Source organism: Hippopotamus amphibius, chromosome 2 (assembly GCF_030028045.1).
Source record: "Hippopotamus amphibius kiboko isolate mHipAmp2 chromosome 2, mHipAmp2.hap2, whole genome shotgun sequence".
In the NCBI taxonomy this organism is placed as follows: Eukaryota; Metazoa; Chordata; class Mammalia; order Artiodactyla; family Hippopotamidae; genus Hippopotamus; species Hippopotamus amphibius.
Window position 1 is genome coordinate 165417160 of NC_080187.1, and position 18805 is coordinate 165435964.

At 40.2% G+C, this 18805-nt stretch overlaps 2 protein-coding genes across 7 annotated transcripts in view; one reads left to right on the forward strand and one right to left on the reverse strand.

Moving 5' to 3' along the window:
* The window catches only part of AP4S1 (adaptor related protein complex 4 subunit sigma 1), a 49639-nt gene extending 45465 nt beyond the window's left edge, over positions 1 to 4174 (reverse strand). For 2 of the 4 annotated variants that reach the window (XM_057720930.1, XM_057720928.1), the window contains exons 1-2: positions 3917 to 4174; positions 3423 to 3629 (exon numbers count right to left, since the gene is read on the reverse strand). The gene's annotated coding sequence lies outside the window, so the exon portion shown is untranslated. Of the gene's footprint in view, positions 1 to 3422; positions 3630 to 3916 lie in introns of those variants that run through there. The other 2 variants (XM_057720931.1, XM_057720929.1) reach the window with 2 other exon arrangements.
* Positions 2756 to 18805, forward strand: part of STRN3 (striatin 3) — a 122900-nt gene continuing 106850 nt past the window's right edge. The window contains exon 1 of one of the 3 annotated variants that reach the window (XM_057720923.1): positions 2756 to 3295. In XM_057720923.1, coding sequence (XP_057576906.1) covers positions 3014 to 3295 — 282 coding nt within the window. In that variant the 5' untranslated portion in view covers positions 2756 to 3013. The remainder of the gene's footprint in view (positions 3296 to 18805) is intronic. The other 2 variants (XM_057720921.1, XM_057720922.1) reach the window with 2 other exon arrangements.

The window sequence follows — 18805 nt, forward strand, 5'->3', positions numbered from 1 at the left end:
TTGTGATTTGCATGAAAGAAGAGCAGCGCGTGGTGATTCATTTTTTGTGGTCTGAGGGTGTGCACATCTGAATACTTCTACCCACACTGTTGACACTCTGCAAAAACTTCGTTTTGAGGTGTTAAAGCATCCTCCCTAAAGCCCTCATCTTGCTCCATCGGACTTTCACCTGTTTGGTCCCCTGAAAGCATCCCTACAAGGATGAAGATTCACTTCTTCGTCTTTTTTTTTTTTTTTTGAAGGCTGAGCTTTAGCTTCTTTCCCTATGACTTTTTTTTATAGTTTTTATACTATTTTTTATTTATTTAGGCTATGTTGGGTCTTCATTGCTGTGCATGGGCTTTCTCTAGTTCTGGCAGGCAGGGGCTTCTCTTTGTTACGGTGTGCAGGCTTCTAATTGTGGTGGCTTCTCTTGTTGTGGAGCATGGGCTCTAGGCACTCAGGTTCAGTAGTTGTAGCTTGCGGGCTCTAGAGCGCAGGCTCAGTGGTTGTGGTGCCCTGGCCTTAGCTGCTCTGTGGCATGTGGGATCTTCTTGGACCAGGGATTGAACCCGTGTCCCCTGCATTGGCAGGTGGATTCTTAACCACTGTGTCACCAAGGAAGTCCCGAAGATTCACTTCTGATGAAGAAGTAAAGACAGCGGTGCATTCGTGGCTCGCAGCTCAGGCTAAAACATTTTTTAATGAGAGAATATGAAAGCTTGTTGACAGATGGACAAAGTGTATTGAAAAGCAAGGAGATTATGTCAAAAAATGATGTATTTGTCTTTTCTAAAAGTTAATTAAAATAAATTCTACAGTCAGAGTGTGGATAATTTTGGACTCACCCTTGTATATTTTAAGCAGAGAATGACAAGATCAGATCTGTCTTTTGAAGATCACTCAGGCATCAGTGGTAGTGGAAGGCAGGGGAAGAGAAGAGGTGGGAAGGTTTAAATTAAGACATGTATGAAGATAATGGAATAGATATAAAAGATATTACTGAGAAAGGGATTAGATGAGGGGGTCAAGTGAAGGAAAGGTACTAGAATGACTGCCAAGCTTTAGGTTTAAATGTGGTGCCACTTAATATGATAGGTAATAGAGCAGAGTTTGGGTTTTTTTGAAGGTGACTGGGGAGGAAAAAGGATTATAAATCCAATCTTTACTTGAACTTGATGTACCAGCAGTAAATATTAGTGGGTATGCTCCTCTTCTTTTGATGCCAATGTAATGGAGGTCAGCCACACCCTCTCACAAATTTTTCTTTGTGTATATGCATCTTGAGGCAGTATGGTATTTCTGAACTTTTTACATGCTATGAGGCCCCTCACAAACAAACAAAATCGAATAAGCAGGTTTTATGTTGGTTGCTATAAAATGGAGAAACAGTTCTTAATACTGTGACCTCAGACCTCATTTCATATATAAATAAAACATGGCAGCATGGGTAACAAGTCCAATATGCTCTCCATTAAACTGTAATCACTGTAAAACAGACATGATAAAATAAGATGTACTACTCTCTTTGAAATTACACCCTGAGTTGTCCTGTATATTCTATAGTGAAAATTTTATTGATAGTAGAGAAAAAAAATTTAATGCAATAAATTTTATATGTGATTTTCCTGTGTAGCTGCAATTAATGAATCTTTTTTCCTTATTATGTTGTTAAATATTATTTTTGTCCTATTTTTTTACCAAATGGTTATTAGCTACGTTAACTTTTAGAAACTTACTAGTTCATTAAAGATGTTTCCTGGCAACCTAAGCACAAAAACATACACACTATGGTACTTAAAAGATTAACTTTGTCTTTTATGTGTATATTATATTCAAACAACCCAGGAAAACATTTTTAGCCTTTCATCTGGGATTTTAAGATGTCTTCACAATGTTCTTATCTTCTATTTCCATCTAAAGATTCTGCTATGAATGACAATATCTGTGAGCTCATTCACTTCTAAAACATCAAATTGTTTAACCAGTCGGCTTCACAACTTCCTTTCTCCCTCTACCCACTATCAAGATCTAAAGTGTTTCACCTTCCCTTCTCCCAAGAGAAAAATGAAAACAATCGCTCCTACTCCCCTCTCAAACCCCCCAAACACAGCCTACCCCAGAACAGGAAAGAAGGGAGGCAAAGTGGTACAAGTTGAGACGTGCCACAGGGAGCACAGACTTGGGACCTAGGCCCGGAGACAGGGACTCCGTCTCCACGTCCAGGAGGATCTGGGCTATTTGCCAAAAGAGAACGTCCCCAAAGCCCCGGGAACTGACTGGTGCTAGGAAACCAGAGGAAGAGAGAGTGACAGGCAGAGAAAGAGGCCCGACCCTCTGGGACTGCCTGAAACACGCAAGGAATGCAAAAGAAACGTCAGGAATCCGGGACCGGCTGCGACCGGCCAGGTTAATCCACAGCTCCAAAGGCAAGCGCGCCGCTGAGACCCTTGGGTGGGGAACGGCGCTGGGGGCTGACTGAGCAAGGGATACGGATTCCTGGCAAGGCAGAGAGTCACTCGCTCCCGAAAGTCGGAGTCGGCAGCCCACCGTCAGGTCTCGGCCACCAGACACCGGCAGCGAGCCTGGGGGCGGGCCTAGGGGCGGGGCCGGAGCTACTTCCCCGCCTCTAACGGCAAGCCGACTGCGTCCTCAGTGCGCCTGCGTAGGGTGAGGCCGGACTCTATTTGGCTACTAGGCGAGCGGCGGCAGCGGCGTTCTCTACCCGGCATGCTGCGCGGGAGCAGCGGCCCTACGTCTATCCCCTTCCCAACCCTGCCCCCTCTCTCCCCTCCCGCCGCGGCCCCCCCGTCCCCTAAAGTGAGTGAGTGAGACTGGCAGATGGAGGAGGGACTGTAATGGCGGCGGCCGGCAGCTCCCTGCTCTGACCCGCGGCTGGCATACAGCAGCGACCCCCCTCCCCGCCCCTCTCCCAGCCGGCCTCCGCCCCGCCGCCAGCGCGGGGCCACCCTCTCCGGCCCTCCCCCCAGCGGTCGGCGTCTCGCCCTGCGCCCCGGCCGGGGCCCCACACACAATGGACGAGCTCGCCGGAGGCGGTGGTGGCGGCCCGGGGATGGCGGCCCCTCCACGGCAGCAGCAGGGACCTGGGGGGAACATGAGCCTTTCGCCAGGGGGGAACGGAGCGGCGGGCGGCGGGGGTCCTCCGGCCGCCGAGGGAGCGGGTCCCACGGCAGGCCCCGAGCTGTCCCGGCCGCAGCAGTACACTATCCCAGGGATTCTGCACTACATCCAGCACGAGTGGGCTCGGTTCGAGATGGAGCGGGCGCACTGGGAGGTGGAGCGGGCCGAACTGCAGGTACCTCGCTGGGGTCGGTGTGCGGGACGGCTGCGGCGGCGGGGTTCCCGGCCGGGGTGGGAGGGGTGTGGGGCCGGGGCTCTCCTCAGTCGGAGCTCGAGGCCCTGGGAACCCGAGAGGAACCTACCTGTGCGGCTCGGGGGTCGATGGTCCTGGCGACGGCTGTTCCTAGAACCTCCTCCCCCTTTCCCGCAGAAGCTTGTTACCCGGCCCTCGCTAGCTGCGCGGTGCGGGCTTCCTTGGGGCAGCCATTTTGGTTTTTAGTATGGCGTCTGCGGGGGCTCCTCCGGAGGCGGCCTCCGCGGGCCTCCGGGGCTTGGGGCCGAGTTCCTCTCTGTGGGAGAGTCCGGCGTGGGGCTGTAGGGCGCTGAGGGGGCTCTTGTTTGTGCCCCCTGAGATGGAGAACCAGAGGAGAAGGACTGGGATGGGCATCTTACCACCTTTTCCCGGGTCCCCCCTTTCCGATTTGGCATGTCACCCCCCCCGCCCACCCGCCCCGGAGTTGGTAGTCCTTACTCCTTGACAGCCACACTTCTGTCCAGGGCTGCTACCCAGCACAATGGCTTGCGGCTGACCTGTGAAGTTTTCATTTCCTACCGCCAACTTTAAGTACTTTCTTACCTGGGATGCTGCCTTATTCACTTAGATTCATTTTGAGTTCTTCCTTACTGACTGACTCATCAACGCTCCTCTGTACTAAATTTTTCTTTTTAGAGTACTCTTCATCAGGCCTGCCCCTCCTCCATCCTCTTCTTTACACATAAAAAGCCAAACCAGAATATCTGTGCCGTCTTTATGAAACGACTGAGAGAAGATTTAATATTAGCTTGGAGTAAAACGTACTTGTCTCACGTTACCAAGTCACGCAAGGGAAGTAAAGTTAATTATCCTCAGGATTCTTCCTGATTGACCCGGACTGAGTCTTCGGGTGAAACTTTGATAGGTTGGTTTACCTAACTTTTGGAAGATGTTGGTAGTTAAGGGCTTATGTCTTGGATTTCAGAAAGGCTACATCTTTTTTAAAGGATTGTTCAGCTCTTTTGGGTGTTTGTGTTTATTTTAAAATCACTTTTCAAGGCAAAGTTAGGCTTAGGAGAAAAAAGGCATACATCTAAATAGTGTTGCACCTGTTCTTCAGACTGGTGTATATTTAGAATGTAAGTAGTATTGTTCACCGACATACATGTCATATATGCCTGGAGTGAATGGTTAGGAAAATGTAGTGTTGAAAGAAGGAAGATTGGACTAGCTTAAAAACGGTGTCCTCAAATATATATATCTTCAGTTTGATTTTGAACCAGTCGACATTTATTTGTCTCTACAAAGTGGGGAAAGTTAAGCTTTAAAAAAATAAGAAAACGTATATTTTGATACTTTATCAAGTCTTGAGAAAGTTAATTATAAATTAACACCTGTTAGTCAATTCAGTGTTTTAGTGCTTTGATATACTATTGGGCTTTTAAAAATATAACATTAAAAAAACTAAAGTCGAAATTTTCTGCTGTTTCTTTTGTGTGTAGTCTGCTTTAAAATATCTGGGATGTATAGAGTTCTGTTGATGTACAAGTTTCTGCTACACAATGTGCAAACTTAGTATTCGGTGTGAGGCATTTATTTTTAACAATTGCATTTACAAATGCATTGAGGCTTGGGCTCACTAAATAATACTTCACTAGTCCCTGATACAGTGTTTATAAGCTCTGACTGTTGTAGAAAAGCTTGAATTTAAACACTTTTCAAGTTAGCAGTTGCATTAGTTATTCATAAGCTTCGCTGGTGTAAGTAGCTGAAAAATGTCTTCTGCCAAAATTAGTAAAATCTGTACAACAGTGAGGTGTATGTTGTCTATCCTAGTCCTTGCTTTCCCTTCTAATTCTCTTCTCCTTGACAGAAGTCTGTTAAGGAAGATTCATTTTGCTTACCTGCTTTCGGTTTATCTACTATTGGTTAGTTCTCATACAGCCATTCTAAACTTTTTTTTGTTGGCTTATTTTGAAGAAGTTCTGCAGTGTTTCTAGACTCTTAATTTTTTTCCAGGAATTTTTATTATTTCACACTGATTCTTTTGGAATAAAATGTTCGTGATTTTGTATTTTTGTTCTGTATATTTCTCTAAAATGTTTTATTGGGCTACTTAGATAATAGGGTTTCAGGTTTGCTTCTGGAGTATTGAATTTGCTTTACATGCTTTCAGTCTTTAGTAAGAATGCTTGTGAGATGCATATTTAAAAATGTATGTGTTGAATAAAAAATTGGGAGAGTTTAAGTGAAGCATGAATGGACTTAAACTATAAACTTAAACTTAATTTTGAGAAAGATAACATAGAGGTAAGACAACTTACATATCTTTATGGTATACAGCCTTGGGTACACTGTTCATCTATACATTATTTAAAGTGTTCAGTATTAAAACTATTCAATAATGAATACAAACAGGCTAAGGTATACCTCATTTTGATGTAGAATTGCAGTGTGGAATTATATTTTTCCTGGCTTTGGAGAGGATTTTAAACTGGGACTTTGCAGTATGCTTCTCTTCTCTGTAAAAGGAATTTTCGGTAAAGGTCTTTCCTAGAAGATTGAAACTAAACCAAAGGATGTCTTAAAGGTTTTTTATCTTTGTGACTGTTCCTTACCTGGGACTCAGGTAAAGCTTTGTTAATAAGGCTCTAGGTCAGTGATTTCTAACTGAGAGTGCTAATGGCAATCATTTGTAAAACTGTAAGAATTATGCAGGCCTCTTTCTCATTCATCCTCTAGAGATTTGGATTGATTTGGTCTAGGACTTGGAAAAAAATGAGCTGTTTGTGGGATTTTGACAATTCACATTATATAGAAATTATAACTACCATTTCATCAGCACTACAATTTATGACGTAGGTATCCTATTTTACAAATGAGGAGACACACTTAAACAGTTTAAATAACTTTGCCAGCTATAAAGTTTTGCAGCTGAGATTTGAACCTACAGTTTATCTGAATAAGCCTTGAAACCGCTGTGTTATATTGTTGTCTTGGTAGTTTTTGTAGGAATGGAATCTGACTTGTAATTCATTGTGTGCCATACACCACTTCAGTACATTTCAAAAAAGTTTTATTGAGCCCCAATGGCATGCCAGGTCTAGTTTATATATATTGCAAATATGTCCTTATATTTTTTTCTGTAGTTAAGTGTGTAATAAATGCACTTATGGTATATACAAAATGCTTGTTTGCCAACTACAAAAATATGACATAGGTAACACATAGAAAATGTAGTCCTGGGTTTTGTATTCTAAAACTAATTCTCCAGCAAATGTAAACTTTTTAAAAAATATTTATTTTTGGCTGCTTTGGGTCTTCGTTGCTGCATGCAGGCTTTCTCTAGTTGTGGCGAGTGGGAGGCTACTTTTCGTTGTGGTGCATGGGCTTCTCAGTGCAGTGGCTTCTCTTTCCTGTGGAGCATGGGCTCTAGGTGCACAGGCTTCAGTAGTTGCAGAACACGGGGTCAGTAGTGGTGGCTCACAGGCTCTAGAGTGCAGGCTCAGTAGTTGTGGCACATGGGCTTAGTTGCTCCTCAGCATGTGGGATCTTCCTGGACCAGGGATCGAACCTATGTCCCCTACATTGGCAGGTGGGTTCCCAACCACTGTGCCACGAGGGAAGTCCTGTAAAGTTTTAATTAGTGTTTGTATTTGCGCACCTTGGCATGCAGATCTGTCATAATGTGACAGATATTGCCACCTAAAGATCTGAGGTTAATAGGAGATATTTCTCTCAGACATAATTTGATTTCTTCATTTTTAATGGGGGCGGGGGACTGTTTCCCTTTTACTCTGTTATTGCCACGGTTTTCTTAGGGTAGTCTAGACTAATGATTTGCAAATCCTTGTTCCTTTTCTATTACAAGGTTTTTATGAATCTGCTATGAAATGATAAAAAATAAGAACAGTATAGAGATTTTTCATAAAGGTGTTCCTTTTATTCTCAGAGTTTTAGCCTTCATAAAGGCTTGCCATTGTTACACAGTTTTCGTATTTCAAATGATGGTGGCAGTAGAGTAAAAAAATTTTCTTGATAGATTTAAGAGTCCACAATCTTATGTCATATTCTGTTTCTTTTTGAAGTTCTTGGAAACAAAAAGTCTAGGGACCAACTGGAGAAAACCGGCGCACAGGGAAAAAGACCCAACGCAGCCAATAAACAAACAAATACATAAATAAATTTATTTTTTTAAAAAGTCTTGGGACCACTAATTTAGATTTCTCTTCTCCATTTACGCCTTAATCCGAATGTGTAGTCTTTTTTGCTCTACTCTCCTTAACACCTATCTGAACACTTTGTAGAACACTTTTTTCTGTTGGTGGTTGACCTTCAAATTGCCAGATCTTGAGGCTTTGTTATAGATTGTATGCAGTTAACCAACACTTTCTGCTTTTGACAGTGTCTTCCTCAAAATCCTTTTCTTTGGCCTTTACTCTGTAATTCCTTATTTTCACTTTGGTCTGCTTATCACTTTTCTTCATGTGTTTCCTCTCCTTTGGTCTCAGTTATTGTTACCTGGGGTTCTGGTTCTTTTTGTCTTTACTGTTCCGAAATATATGGCGTATTTTGTTTTTGTTTTTTTGGGAGGTGTTATTCCAGTGCTTCAGTATTTAGTCCTTTAATCCTAAAAAAACCCAGTGAGGTTGGCACAGTTGGTTTCTTTTGTTGTTCTTTTTTTGTTTTTGTTTTTTTACACGCTAGACTGTTGGGGCCCAGAGGTTAAGTAATCTGCCTAAAATCATGTAACTAGGAGTGGCAAAGCTGCGATTTAAACCTAGGCAGGCTGCCTCTGGAGGCCATGTTCTTAGTCACTACTGTAAGTTTGACTTTCAGAGTCTCAGACATATTTCTAACTTCATGTTTAAATTTTCTACTTCAAATTCAATACATCCATTATTCAGTTCATCTCAAATGCCTGCCTCTTTCCCCCACAAAATGCACTTAACTTGTTCATTCTCCTTTATTCCCTGTTATTGTTAATGTTTATTATCATCCTTCCCATTGATAGATGCTAAAGAGATCAGTGGGTCCTTCTAAAAATGTTGTCTTTGGGTTTTATTGATTCTAGTATGATTATTCAGTGAATATATTTCAGTGTTACTTTGTGCTATGTACTGGGTATATAATGATGTATGAAGCAAGGACCTTGCCGCTGGTAGAGCTTGGACCCTAGAAATAATAAAATGTTTTAAATCAGAAATTAACAGGATGATGCGAAAATAAGTGGTGATGGGAAACCTATGTAGATAGTGAGCTTTCAGTTAAATAGCTGAGCAATTATTGAGCAGTTTCTATATGCCAAGAATTTTTTCAAGTTCTTAATACATATCTTAACTCATTTAATTTTTGTGAAGTCCCTACAGGGATAAGTACACTTTTAGATCTGAAGTATGACTACCTAACCATAGGTTTTTCAGTGGAAAGGAACAGCATTAGAATAAGTTCTAAAGCAGGAAAGAACTTTCTTGGAAGTGTGAACTGGACTATAGTGATTCAAGGGACTATCTAATATAGATAGCCTCAGTATCCTAAAATATATTTTAATTTATGATTAATTTTTTGGAACTATAGTCTCTTATATATTATATATATAAAGCATATATAATGAAAGCTCTGGAGCCTTTTCTAGTTAAAAAAACAATGTTTTGTCTTTGACTATCCTTGAAGCCTAACTACTGACCTAAGGAAATAACCTTGGTTTATTCTGTGCTTTTAATTTCTTTACTGCCACTGTTTAAATTCAGGGTGTTTCTCCTGCCTGATTTCTCTGGAGGAATCTTAAGAGTTTCCCTCCATACATGCCCCTCTCTTAAGAGTTTATCCTTTATATTGTAAATATGATTGTGTTATATATACCCTTGCTTTAATTTTTATTATGGAGAGTTTTAAACATTCAAAAATAATAAAGCTATCTGTGACCTCCCATAAACTTGTTACTCATCACTCAGTAACAACTCATGACCAGTCTTTTTTTACTTATATGTCTATCCACTCCTTCCCTATCCCAAGTTATTTTGAAGCAAACATGCAGTTTCATTCATGAATATTTTAGTATATATCTGAAAGATAAGGACTTTAAAAGACAACTGTTGTAGTTGCATACCAAATTATTAAGAAAAATGAACAATTCCTTAATATTATTGATATTATCAAATATCCACTGTTTGAATTTCCAATTTTCTCAGTTATCTTTGAACAGTTTGTTTGAATCAGGATCCAAACAACAGATTGCAATTGGAACCCCCTCCATCTTTCTTTCCTTTTCCTTGCCATTTTTTGTTGAAGAAATCAGGTCTTTGGTTCTATAAAGGTTCCCAGAGTCTTTGTTTTTCTGAGCGCTTCCCTAGTACAGTTTAACATTTTTTGTTGTCCTATTTGTTTTCCCTGTAACTTGGTTAGTTGGATATAGGGTCTTGATCCAAATTGGTTTATTTTCTTTGTTGGGTTGATGATGGAGGGGGACAAGACTACTTCACAGGTGGTGATGAGGTCTTCCATCTGAAGGCACAAAGCAGTTGGGTTGCCTTTCCTGATGTTAGCAGTTGTTGATGTTAGTGCTTAGGAACATTCCTCCGTTAGGGCCACCTGTAGTTTTTAAAAAACTTCAGAAATTGAGATATAATTCACGTAACATAAAATTCACCCCTTTACAGTGTGCAGTCATCCCTTAGTATCCGTGGAGTGATTGGTTCCAGACTCCCCTGGAGTCTACCCCCCTTGCTCCCCTCTCCCTGGATGCTGAAGTCCCTTACATAAAATGGTTTAGTATTTGCATATAAACTTTGCACATTCTTCCATATACTTTAAATATTCTCTGGGTTACTCATAATACCTAATACAGTGTAAATAGTTGTAACTACAGTGTGAATAGTTGCCTGCAGTTGCAAATTTAAGTTTTGCTTTTTGGAACTTTTCCTGACTATATTCCATGAACGGTTGAATCTATGGATGCAGAACCTGTGGATACAGAAGGTTGACTGTACATTTCTCTGGTTTTTAGTGTATTTCTGTGTTGTGTTGTCATCATCACTGTCTAATCTGAAAATATTTTCATCACCTACAGATGAACTCGGTTTAACCTATTAGCAGTTAGTCCCAGTTCCCCCTCTTTGGCAATCACTAATTTCTTTGTGATAGAAAGAGTAATTTTTCTGTTTCTGGGTTTGCCTTTTCTGGACATTTCATATAAATAGAATCATCCAATATGTAGCTTTTTGTGAACCGCTTCTTTCACTTGAGGTCCATCCATTTGGTGTGTAACGGTACTTTATTTCTTATTATGGCTGAGTAATATTCTGTTGTATGGATATACTACATTTTGTTTGTCCATCAGTCGGTGAATATTTGGGTGTTTTTCCTTTTTGGCAATTATGAAAAATGCTGTTATTATGTACAAGTTTTTGTGTGAATATATGTTTTCACTTCTCCTAGGTATATACCTAGGACTGAAATTGCTGCGACATGGTCAGTTTTTTGAGGAACCTACCAAAGTGTTTTCCAAAGTGACTGCACCATTTTACTTTCCCACCAGCAATGCAGGAGGGTTCCAGGGCCACCATTATTTTTTTTTTAAACTTTGAAGTATATTTTTATTATTAAAAAAATTTTTTTACAGTGTCTTTCCTTTGAATTTATTTAAATTATTGTTATTATTATTGCCAGTTGTGTTTTCTTTCTCTCTCATAGACTTTATTTTTTAGAGCTATTTTAGGTTTATACCAAAATTTAGCTGGAAGTACAGACAGTTCCCACATAACCCCTCCTCCATCAAAACTTCCCCCAACATCAATTAACTCCGCTAGTGTGGTACATTTGTTACAATTAATGAACCAATACTGACTCATTATTATCAACCAAAGTCTGAGGTTTACATTAGGGCTTGCTCTCTGTCTTGTATATTCTTTGGGATTTGACAAATATATAATGAGATGTAGCCACCTTTATAGTAAACTGTTTTCACTGCCCTAAAAATCCCCTATTCTCCACCTATTCCTTCCTCCCTCACCCAAACCCATGGCAACTACTGCTCTTTTTTTGTTGTTTTGGTTTTGGTTTTGGCCACACTGCATGGCATGTGGGTTTCCAGTTCCCCAGCCAGGGATCGAACCCACGCCCCCTGCAATGGAAGTTCAGAGTCTCAGCCACTGGACCACCAGGGAAGTCCCAACTACTTCTCTTTTTACTGTCTTCCATAGTTTTGCTTTTTCCAGAATGTCACATAATTGGAACCATACAGTAATTAGCTTTTCAGATAGGCTTCTTTGACTTAGTAATGTCCATTTAAGATTCCTCCTTAAATGTCTTTTTGTGACTTGATTGCTCTTTTCTCTTTAGTGCTGAATAACATTCCATTGTATGTATGTACCACAGTTTATTTGTCCACTCACCTATTGAAGGATATCTTCATTGCTTCCAAGTTTTGGCAATCATGAGTAAATGTTGATGTGCAGGTTTTGTGTGGATGTAAGTTTTCAGGTAATTTAGGTGTATACCAAAGACCTTGATTGCTGGGTTGTATAATAAAAGAGTACGTTTAGTTCTGTAAGAAACTGCCAGTTTTCCAAAGTGGCTATACCTTTTTTGCATTCCCGCCAGCAGTGATTCACAGTTCTTGTAGCTCCACAGTTTGTCAGCATTTGATGTCAATGTTTTGGATTGGATTTTAGCCCTTCTCATAGGTGTGTAGTGATATCTCAATTTATTTGCAATTCCCTAATTACATACAATGTTGAGCACCTTATTTGCCGTCTGTATGTCTTCTTTGGTGAGGTGTCTGTTCAGAGCTTTTGCCCTTATTAAAACTGAATTCTCTGTATCTGCTCCCTCTCGATGTTTAGTTTGTTTTGGGATAGAATGGTGTTGGGCATTGTTTCCAGTCATTTATGAGTAACTGTGCAGTAAATGGTGGTCATGCTATTATGTAAAACACTTGTATATTTACTTTTAAAAGTACTTTGATGACTTAATTTAAAGGAATGAGTAATTGTAATATCACCTTGCCTTCCAGAGAAGCTACCAAAGGTAATGATTAAATTTATTTTATCTGGAGTTACTTGTAAAGTCTCTAATTGTAAGAGACTGAGATCTGTGGTAGTTCCAAAGCCTAGTTAATCATAATCACCTGGGATCTTCAATAATACAGAGTCCCACATTCTGTCCCTGGTCATTGTGATTGAGTAGTTTAAGGTGGAATCTGTGTTTTTAAAATGTGTAGCTGGTGATTCCGATAATCAAACGGGTTTGGGAACCTGCGTGATCAAAGTGTCTTCATGATTGGGTATAATCCAGTTCTCTAATGCCTTTGCCTTTAACGACGTCATTCCTCCTATTGATATGTTAAACTTGAGCCACATACCACCCCTTGCACTCACAGTGGCTTGCAGTATGTATGCTTACATTGTTGCACTTTTCTTTTTTATTTTCTCTTTCTGCTTTCCAGTACATGGAAGCTACTTGTTAACAGGAACTTACTGGTTTTGAATATGCTGCGAATTTTTGTTGGATTCAACTGAAACACACTGTGGTGTTTGATTATGTAGGTGAAAGCATTACATGTCCATAGAAAGAACTATTAATAATAGCACCTGTTAACATTTAATGAGTGCTTTCTATATGTTAAGAATCATTCTGATTTTCATACCATCCCTCAATCATAGATAACAGTTTTTCCATTTTAGAGAGAAGGAAACATGGGCAAGAGTTTAAGTAACTTGTTCAACATAAAACAGTAAATAGGTAATGAAGCCAGGTGCTGCTGAGTTGCTTTTGACCAGTAAGTTATGCCATCTTAAGATAATACTGGTACCCAGTGTTCATTGGGACCACCTCAGTGATAAAGAATTGTAAACAAATGGCTAATGAATACGGTCAATGTCACAATATTTAAAAGGCTATATATAAGTGAAGTAATTATAAATGTGTAGTGAAGTTTTGGATAATCTTCAGATAGACTTTGTAAAAAAAGTTTTAAAAATTCTAACTAAAACATTTTCAGACTCTTAATTTTATTTTTTGAATAGTTAATGCATGGTTCAAAATTAAATCTTGTACTTATCCTGAGCCTGTCCACCCTTAGTCCTGCATTAGTAGCCACTTTTATTACTGGTACTATCTGTGTCCCTCCAGTGTTTCTGTATGCAGAGAGATGTAAGCAAATATGTATACTGATTTTCTTCCCTTTCTGATACAACAGTTTGTAAACTATATACCTATTTTTCACTTTGCTTTTTCATTTAACATTTCTTGGAGATTATTCTAATAGAGAACATTCTCACTTTTTGTAACAGCTGCATAGTAGTAGTCTACTTTGTGTACAACCCGTCATAGTTGACTTAACTACTCCACTATTGCTGGATGGTTGTGTTAGATTTTCAGAAAACATTTGTAACTGTGTTCTTAAATGTTTGAGCAACCACTCTTCTGCCTCAAAATAAACTTTATTATATTGCTTTTCTGTTTTGTATGATTGTAATATTAGTTTAAAAAAATTAAAAATTTGTATAATTCTTTGTTATTTCATGGCTTGCACTTAAGTCTGAACTTAAATTAGGGGTCACAAATATTTTAGTTGTGAAAGCCATTAGTTAACCAGTTTCATTTAAGCTTTAAGTCTGTTACTGAAATCCTGAGGAATGAAGGAGTGAGAAAGATAAAACAAAGAAAAAGATGAAATAGAAAAGGGGGGGGTAGATGGATAGAGGAATAAAGAGAATGATAGAGAAACAATGGATGGGTGTGATAATATGCCACCAACAGTTGTCACAGATACTAAAACTATTCCACAGTGGCCTAAACTAACATTTGTTTTTTTGTTTTTTTTCCCAGAGCTTTAAAAAGGGGACCAGGGACTTCCCTGGCCATTCAGTGGTTAAGACTCCATGCTTCCAATGCTGGGGATGCGGGTTTGATCCCTGGTTGTGGGAACTAAGATCCCATATATCGAGTGGCACGGCCAAAAAAAAAAAAAAAGTAGACGAGACTTCCATAAGCTTATATTTAAAAAGGGAGGGTTGGGGGTGGCATCAAGATTTTAGAAAGTATATAGTTACAAATCTTTATACTTTGCATTTATCACTGCACCCTGGTCATTTTCTTCTTAATGTTTAATGTAGCTTGTAATTTTAAAAATTGTCTCCCCCCACCCCCCTTTAAGATTGATTGTAAGCTCTTTGAGAGGAGGGTCCTATCTTTTTTAAAAAATTCTTGTGTACTCAATATGACAGTAAAGGGTCTGGCACATAATAGGTGTTTGCTAAATATGTTAAATAGGTGAAGCTGCTGAGGACAATCCATTAAGCTGTTAGGTATGAGAACCTAGATTGTAACTTTTGTGGTACACAATAAGGAAAAAAGCCCACAAGACAGAGAACACCAGTAGTAAATGATTACTCTTCCCTCACCCCCTCATTTGATATTGGAATGAAACCAGACTTTCTGTTTTTTATTATGATGTATTCAAAATACCTTAGTCCTGTCTCCCCCTTGTGGGAAGTGGAATGTAAGAGAGATCACAACTTCAGTTAAAATGAATCTGTGCTTGGGATTAATGCATGGGGATGGGGTGGGGGTAGGGGTTACTTTTTCCCTCAAATAATAGTGAATGATTTTTAATGACTAGGCAATGCTCATGGTACCGGGACTTCCCTGGTGGTGCAGTGGTTAAGAATCTGCCTGCCAACGCAGGGGATGCGGGTTCGAGCCCTGGTCTGGGAAGATCCCACATGCCGCAGAGCAACTAAGCCTGTGTGCGGAAGATCAGTGCAGCCAGTAAAGTAATTAATTTAAAAAAACTTACAGATACTGTCTTTTACTCATAAGTATGTTATGAAATTTTAAATTTTTGTTTCATGGTTGGATTTAGTTGCTTTTATTCTATAAGTTTTTACATTAGCTTTTAATTATTAGTTACTGTTAAAGTAATATTTGAAAATTAAGCTATAGAAATGTCAAAAACAAAGTAGTAACTTTTTTGGTAATTTTAATGAACAACAGTGCTTTTTGGGTGTATATCTTTTCAGCACTTTTTCTGTACAGTAGTTCCCCTTTACCTGCAGGGGATACATTCCAGAACCTCCAGTGGATACTTAAAACCATGGATAGTCCCTAACCCTATATATGCTGTGAGGGTTTATCACACCTCTTACATCTCCTTACTGTATTTCAATATAAGTAATAAAGTTAGTTAAATTGTTAGCTTTTATGTTATTGTGATCATGTAAATAATATTTTTCTGAATCAAGTATAATAATTTACGTGTGGTGTAATTTGTGAGTCAAAAAGTATACTGTGAGTACTGTTCCTTTTCTGTATAGTTTTTTATTTTTCTTGGAGTAGCTTGCCTCCTTTTGTAATTTGCTTAGTTTTCTATATATCTATTGCTAGTTTTCCAAGAGGTGTTATAGATCTCTCAGGATTTTCAAACTCGAGCACGTCACATTATCTGTTAGTTCTGCCTCTTGTGTGGTGGGATTGGAGTGGAGAGAACTTGACTTCAGAACTGTCATTCTCCTTGCTCTGATCTAGACTTGTTCTTAAGACTTGTTATAGAGTTATTATTATGAAACGTCTGTCCTCTGTTCAAAAAGGGAACCCCCTGTACCCCCCACCCCTGTTTTCCTCCACTGGCTCTGTTTCTTCCCCCTGTCTTGGCTTAGTTCATCATTTGGCTGAAATATGCTATCTGGTTGTTTCTTGAGAAAAGTTGCATGAGAGACAAATTTTAGGGACTTGTATCTTTTAAAAAAAATCTGTATTTTATTTTCACACTTCATTGGTAGTTTGGCTGGAAATAAGTTTCCATCAGCATTTTGAAGACATTTCTCTTGTCTTTGAACTTTCAGTGTTGCTTTTGAAGACTTTGATGCTATTCAGTTTCTTGATCTTTTTTTATGTTTAATTTTCGTTAATTTGATTAATATGTGCCTTGGTGTATTTCTCCTTGGGTTTATTCTGTATGGGACTCGCTGCATTTCTTGGACTTGATTAATTATTTCCTTTTCCATGTTGGGGAAGTTTTCCACTGTAACCTCTTCAAATGTTTTCTCAGACCCTTTCTTTTTTTCTTTTTCTTCTGGGATGTCTGTGATTTGAATGTTGGCACGCTTAATGTTATCACCAAGGTCTCTGAGACTGTCTTCCATTCTTTTTATTCTTTTTTCTTTTTCCTGCTCTGTGGCAGTTATTTCCCCCATTCTGTCTTCCAACTCACTTATTCGTTCTTCTGCCTCAGTTATTCTGCTGTTTATACCATCTAGAGTATTTTTAATTTCATTTATTTTGTTGTCCATTGCTGTTTGTTTGCTCTTTAGTTTTTCTGAGTCCTTATTAACTCTTTATTGTATTTTCTGTATTTTGTTATCGAGATTTTGTATCATCTTTACTGTCATTACTCTGAATTCTTTTTCAGGCAGTTTTCCTTTCCTCTTCATTTATTTGGTCTTGTGTATTTTTACCTTGTTCCTTCATCTGTGGCGTATTTTTTTGTCATCTCATGCCCCCACCCCCACCCCCCCCACCCCCACTTTGGATGGGTGGGATTGTGTTTCTGTCCCACTGGGTGTTTGGCCTGAGGTTTCAAGCACTGGAGTTTGTAGGCTATCGAGTATAGCTCGGTCTTGGTGTTGAGATGAGAAGCTCTGGGAGACCTCACTCTGATGAATATTCCCTGGGGACTGGGTTTCCCGGTTATTCCAATGGTTTGGACTCAGAGCTCCCACCTCAGGAGCTCAGGCCTGACCCCTGGCTTGTGAATCAAGATTCCACAAGCTGTGTGGAGCAGGAAAACGAAAAAAATTAAGAAAAGAAAAAGTAGGAGAACAGAACAAAAGCAAGATAAAAAATACGATAATAGGAAAAAAACAGATGTGTTAGAAAAAAATTTTTAAAAATAGATGGAGCAACAACTGGAAGGTAAAGCAACTGTAATAGCCGAAGTGAAGAGGTAGGGAAAAGAAAAAAAGAAGAAAAAAAAAAAAGCCAGAAAAGGCCTTGGCTGTGGGGTGGGGCTTAGACAAAGGCAGGGGCGGGGGTGGGGTTAGTCAGTGAGCAGGGCCTATGCTTAGAAAGGCCCTGGGGGTGGTGGGGAATGGGGCTTAGGCCCAATGAGGCAGAGGGGCCCAGGAATGCCTCTGGGGACTCTGGTCCTGGGGACAAAGGACTAGGTCCAGGTACCCAGCAGGCTCCCTGGGCCTGAGTTGGTGGGAGACATGCTAGGCACCTTCCCCAGTCCTCCAATCTCGGAGTGTTCCTCCCCCTTGGGTTCTCTTCTCTCCCCCCCCCCCCCCAGGAACCTAGCAGGCTTCCCAGGGCTAGAGAGCAGGGGAAGTACCTTCCCCGCCTCTCTTGATCCTCCAATCCCAGAAGGCCCCCTCCCCTGCCCACCTCTCCTCTTCTCCCCTGCTTTCCTCCTACACCTCTAGGACCAGTGAGACCTAGAGGGGCCCCTGGAGGACCGAAGACCAGGCCTGGGGGCACAGCAGGCCTCCTGGTGCCAAGTGGGTAGGGAGATTTCCCGCAGCATCTCCCCTGATCTTCCGGTCCTCCGAGGTCCCCCCCACCAGTGTCTGCCTCTCTTCCTCTTCCCCTGCCACGCTCCTATGCCCCCAGGACCAACACATCTAGGAGGGGACCCTGGAGAGTTGGAGACCAGACCCGGGAGGCCAGCAGGCTTCCTGGGCCAGTGGGCAGTGGAAATGTCTTCCCCTCCTCCCCTGATCCTCTCTTGATCTTTTTTTTTTTTTTTTGTATGTGTTGTTTGAATTTTTTTCTAGGTATCTTTTGTTTATACTGGTGGTGGTAAATTTTATGAAAACACATATCATGTCAGGCATTGAGAGAATTCTTTTCCTTCGTAGACCAGTATTTCTCAATAGAGGGCACTGTGGGCATTTAGGTAGTATCATTTTTGTGTTGAGCTGTATTGTGCTTGTGGGGCTTTGAGCACCCTGGCTCCCAGGCACTGAATGCCAGAATAACCCATTAGTTTTGGGGACAACTAAAAATGTCCCCAAATATTTCCAGACACCCCCTTGGGGGAGGCGGTACTAATCCTTTTTGAGAAGGGTTATTGTACTCCTGAGTCCTTAGGGCACTTTTTTGTTCAAATGATGATGGACCTACTGATTTAAATTTTTTCTTGTTTCCTGAGTTTCTCTTTTCGGTCTGTTTTGTGAGATGATTTCTTCAACTATGTTTTTCAGTTCTGTTATCTTGAATTTGTAAAGGCATTTTCTTATTTGAATTTTTTTTTAAATGGCATTCTGTTCTTATTTAATATATATATTTTTATTGTTGTTGAAGTTTTCTTTCACTTGCTGGTTTCCTCTGAATTTTTTTCTTTTGTTTCCCTTCTTTCTTGCCTCATGCTGTCCTCTCAGATATTGGTGACCGTTGACTGTCTGTATTTAAGAGTGAAGTACTGTAAGGCTGGATGGTAGTTGCGACCTTTTTTGCCCCTTTTCTTAAAACTCATTTTCATTTCTATTTTTT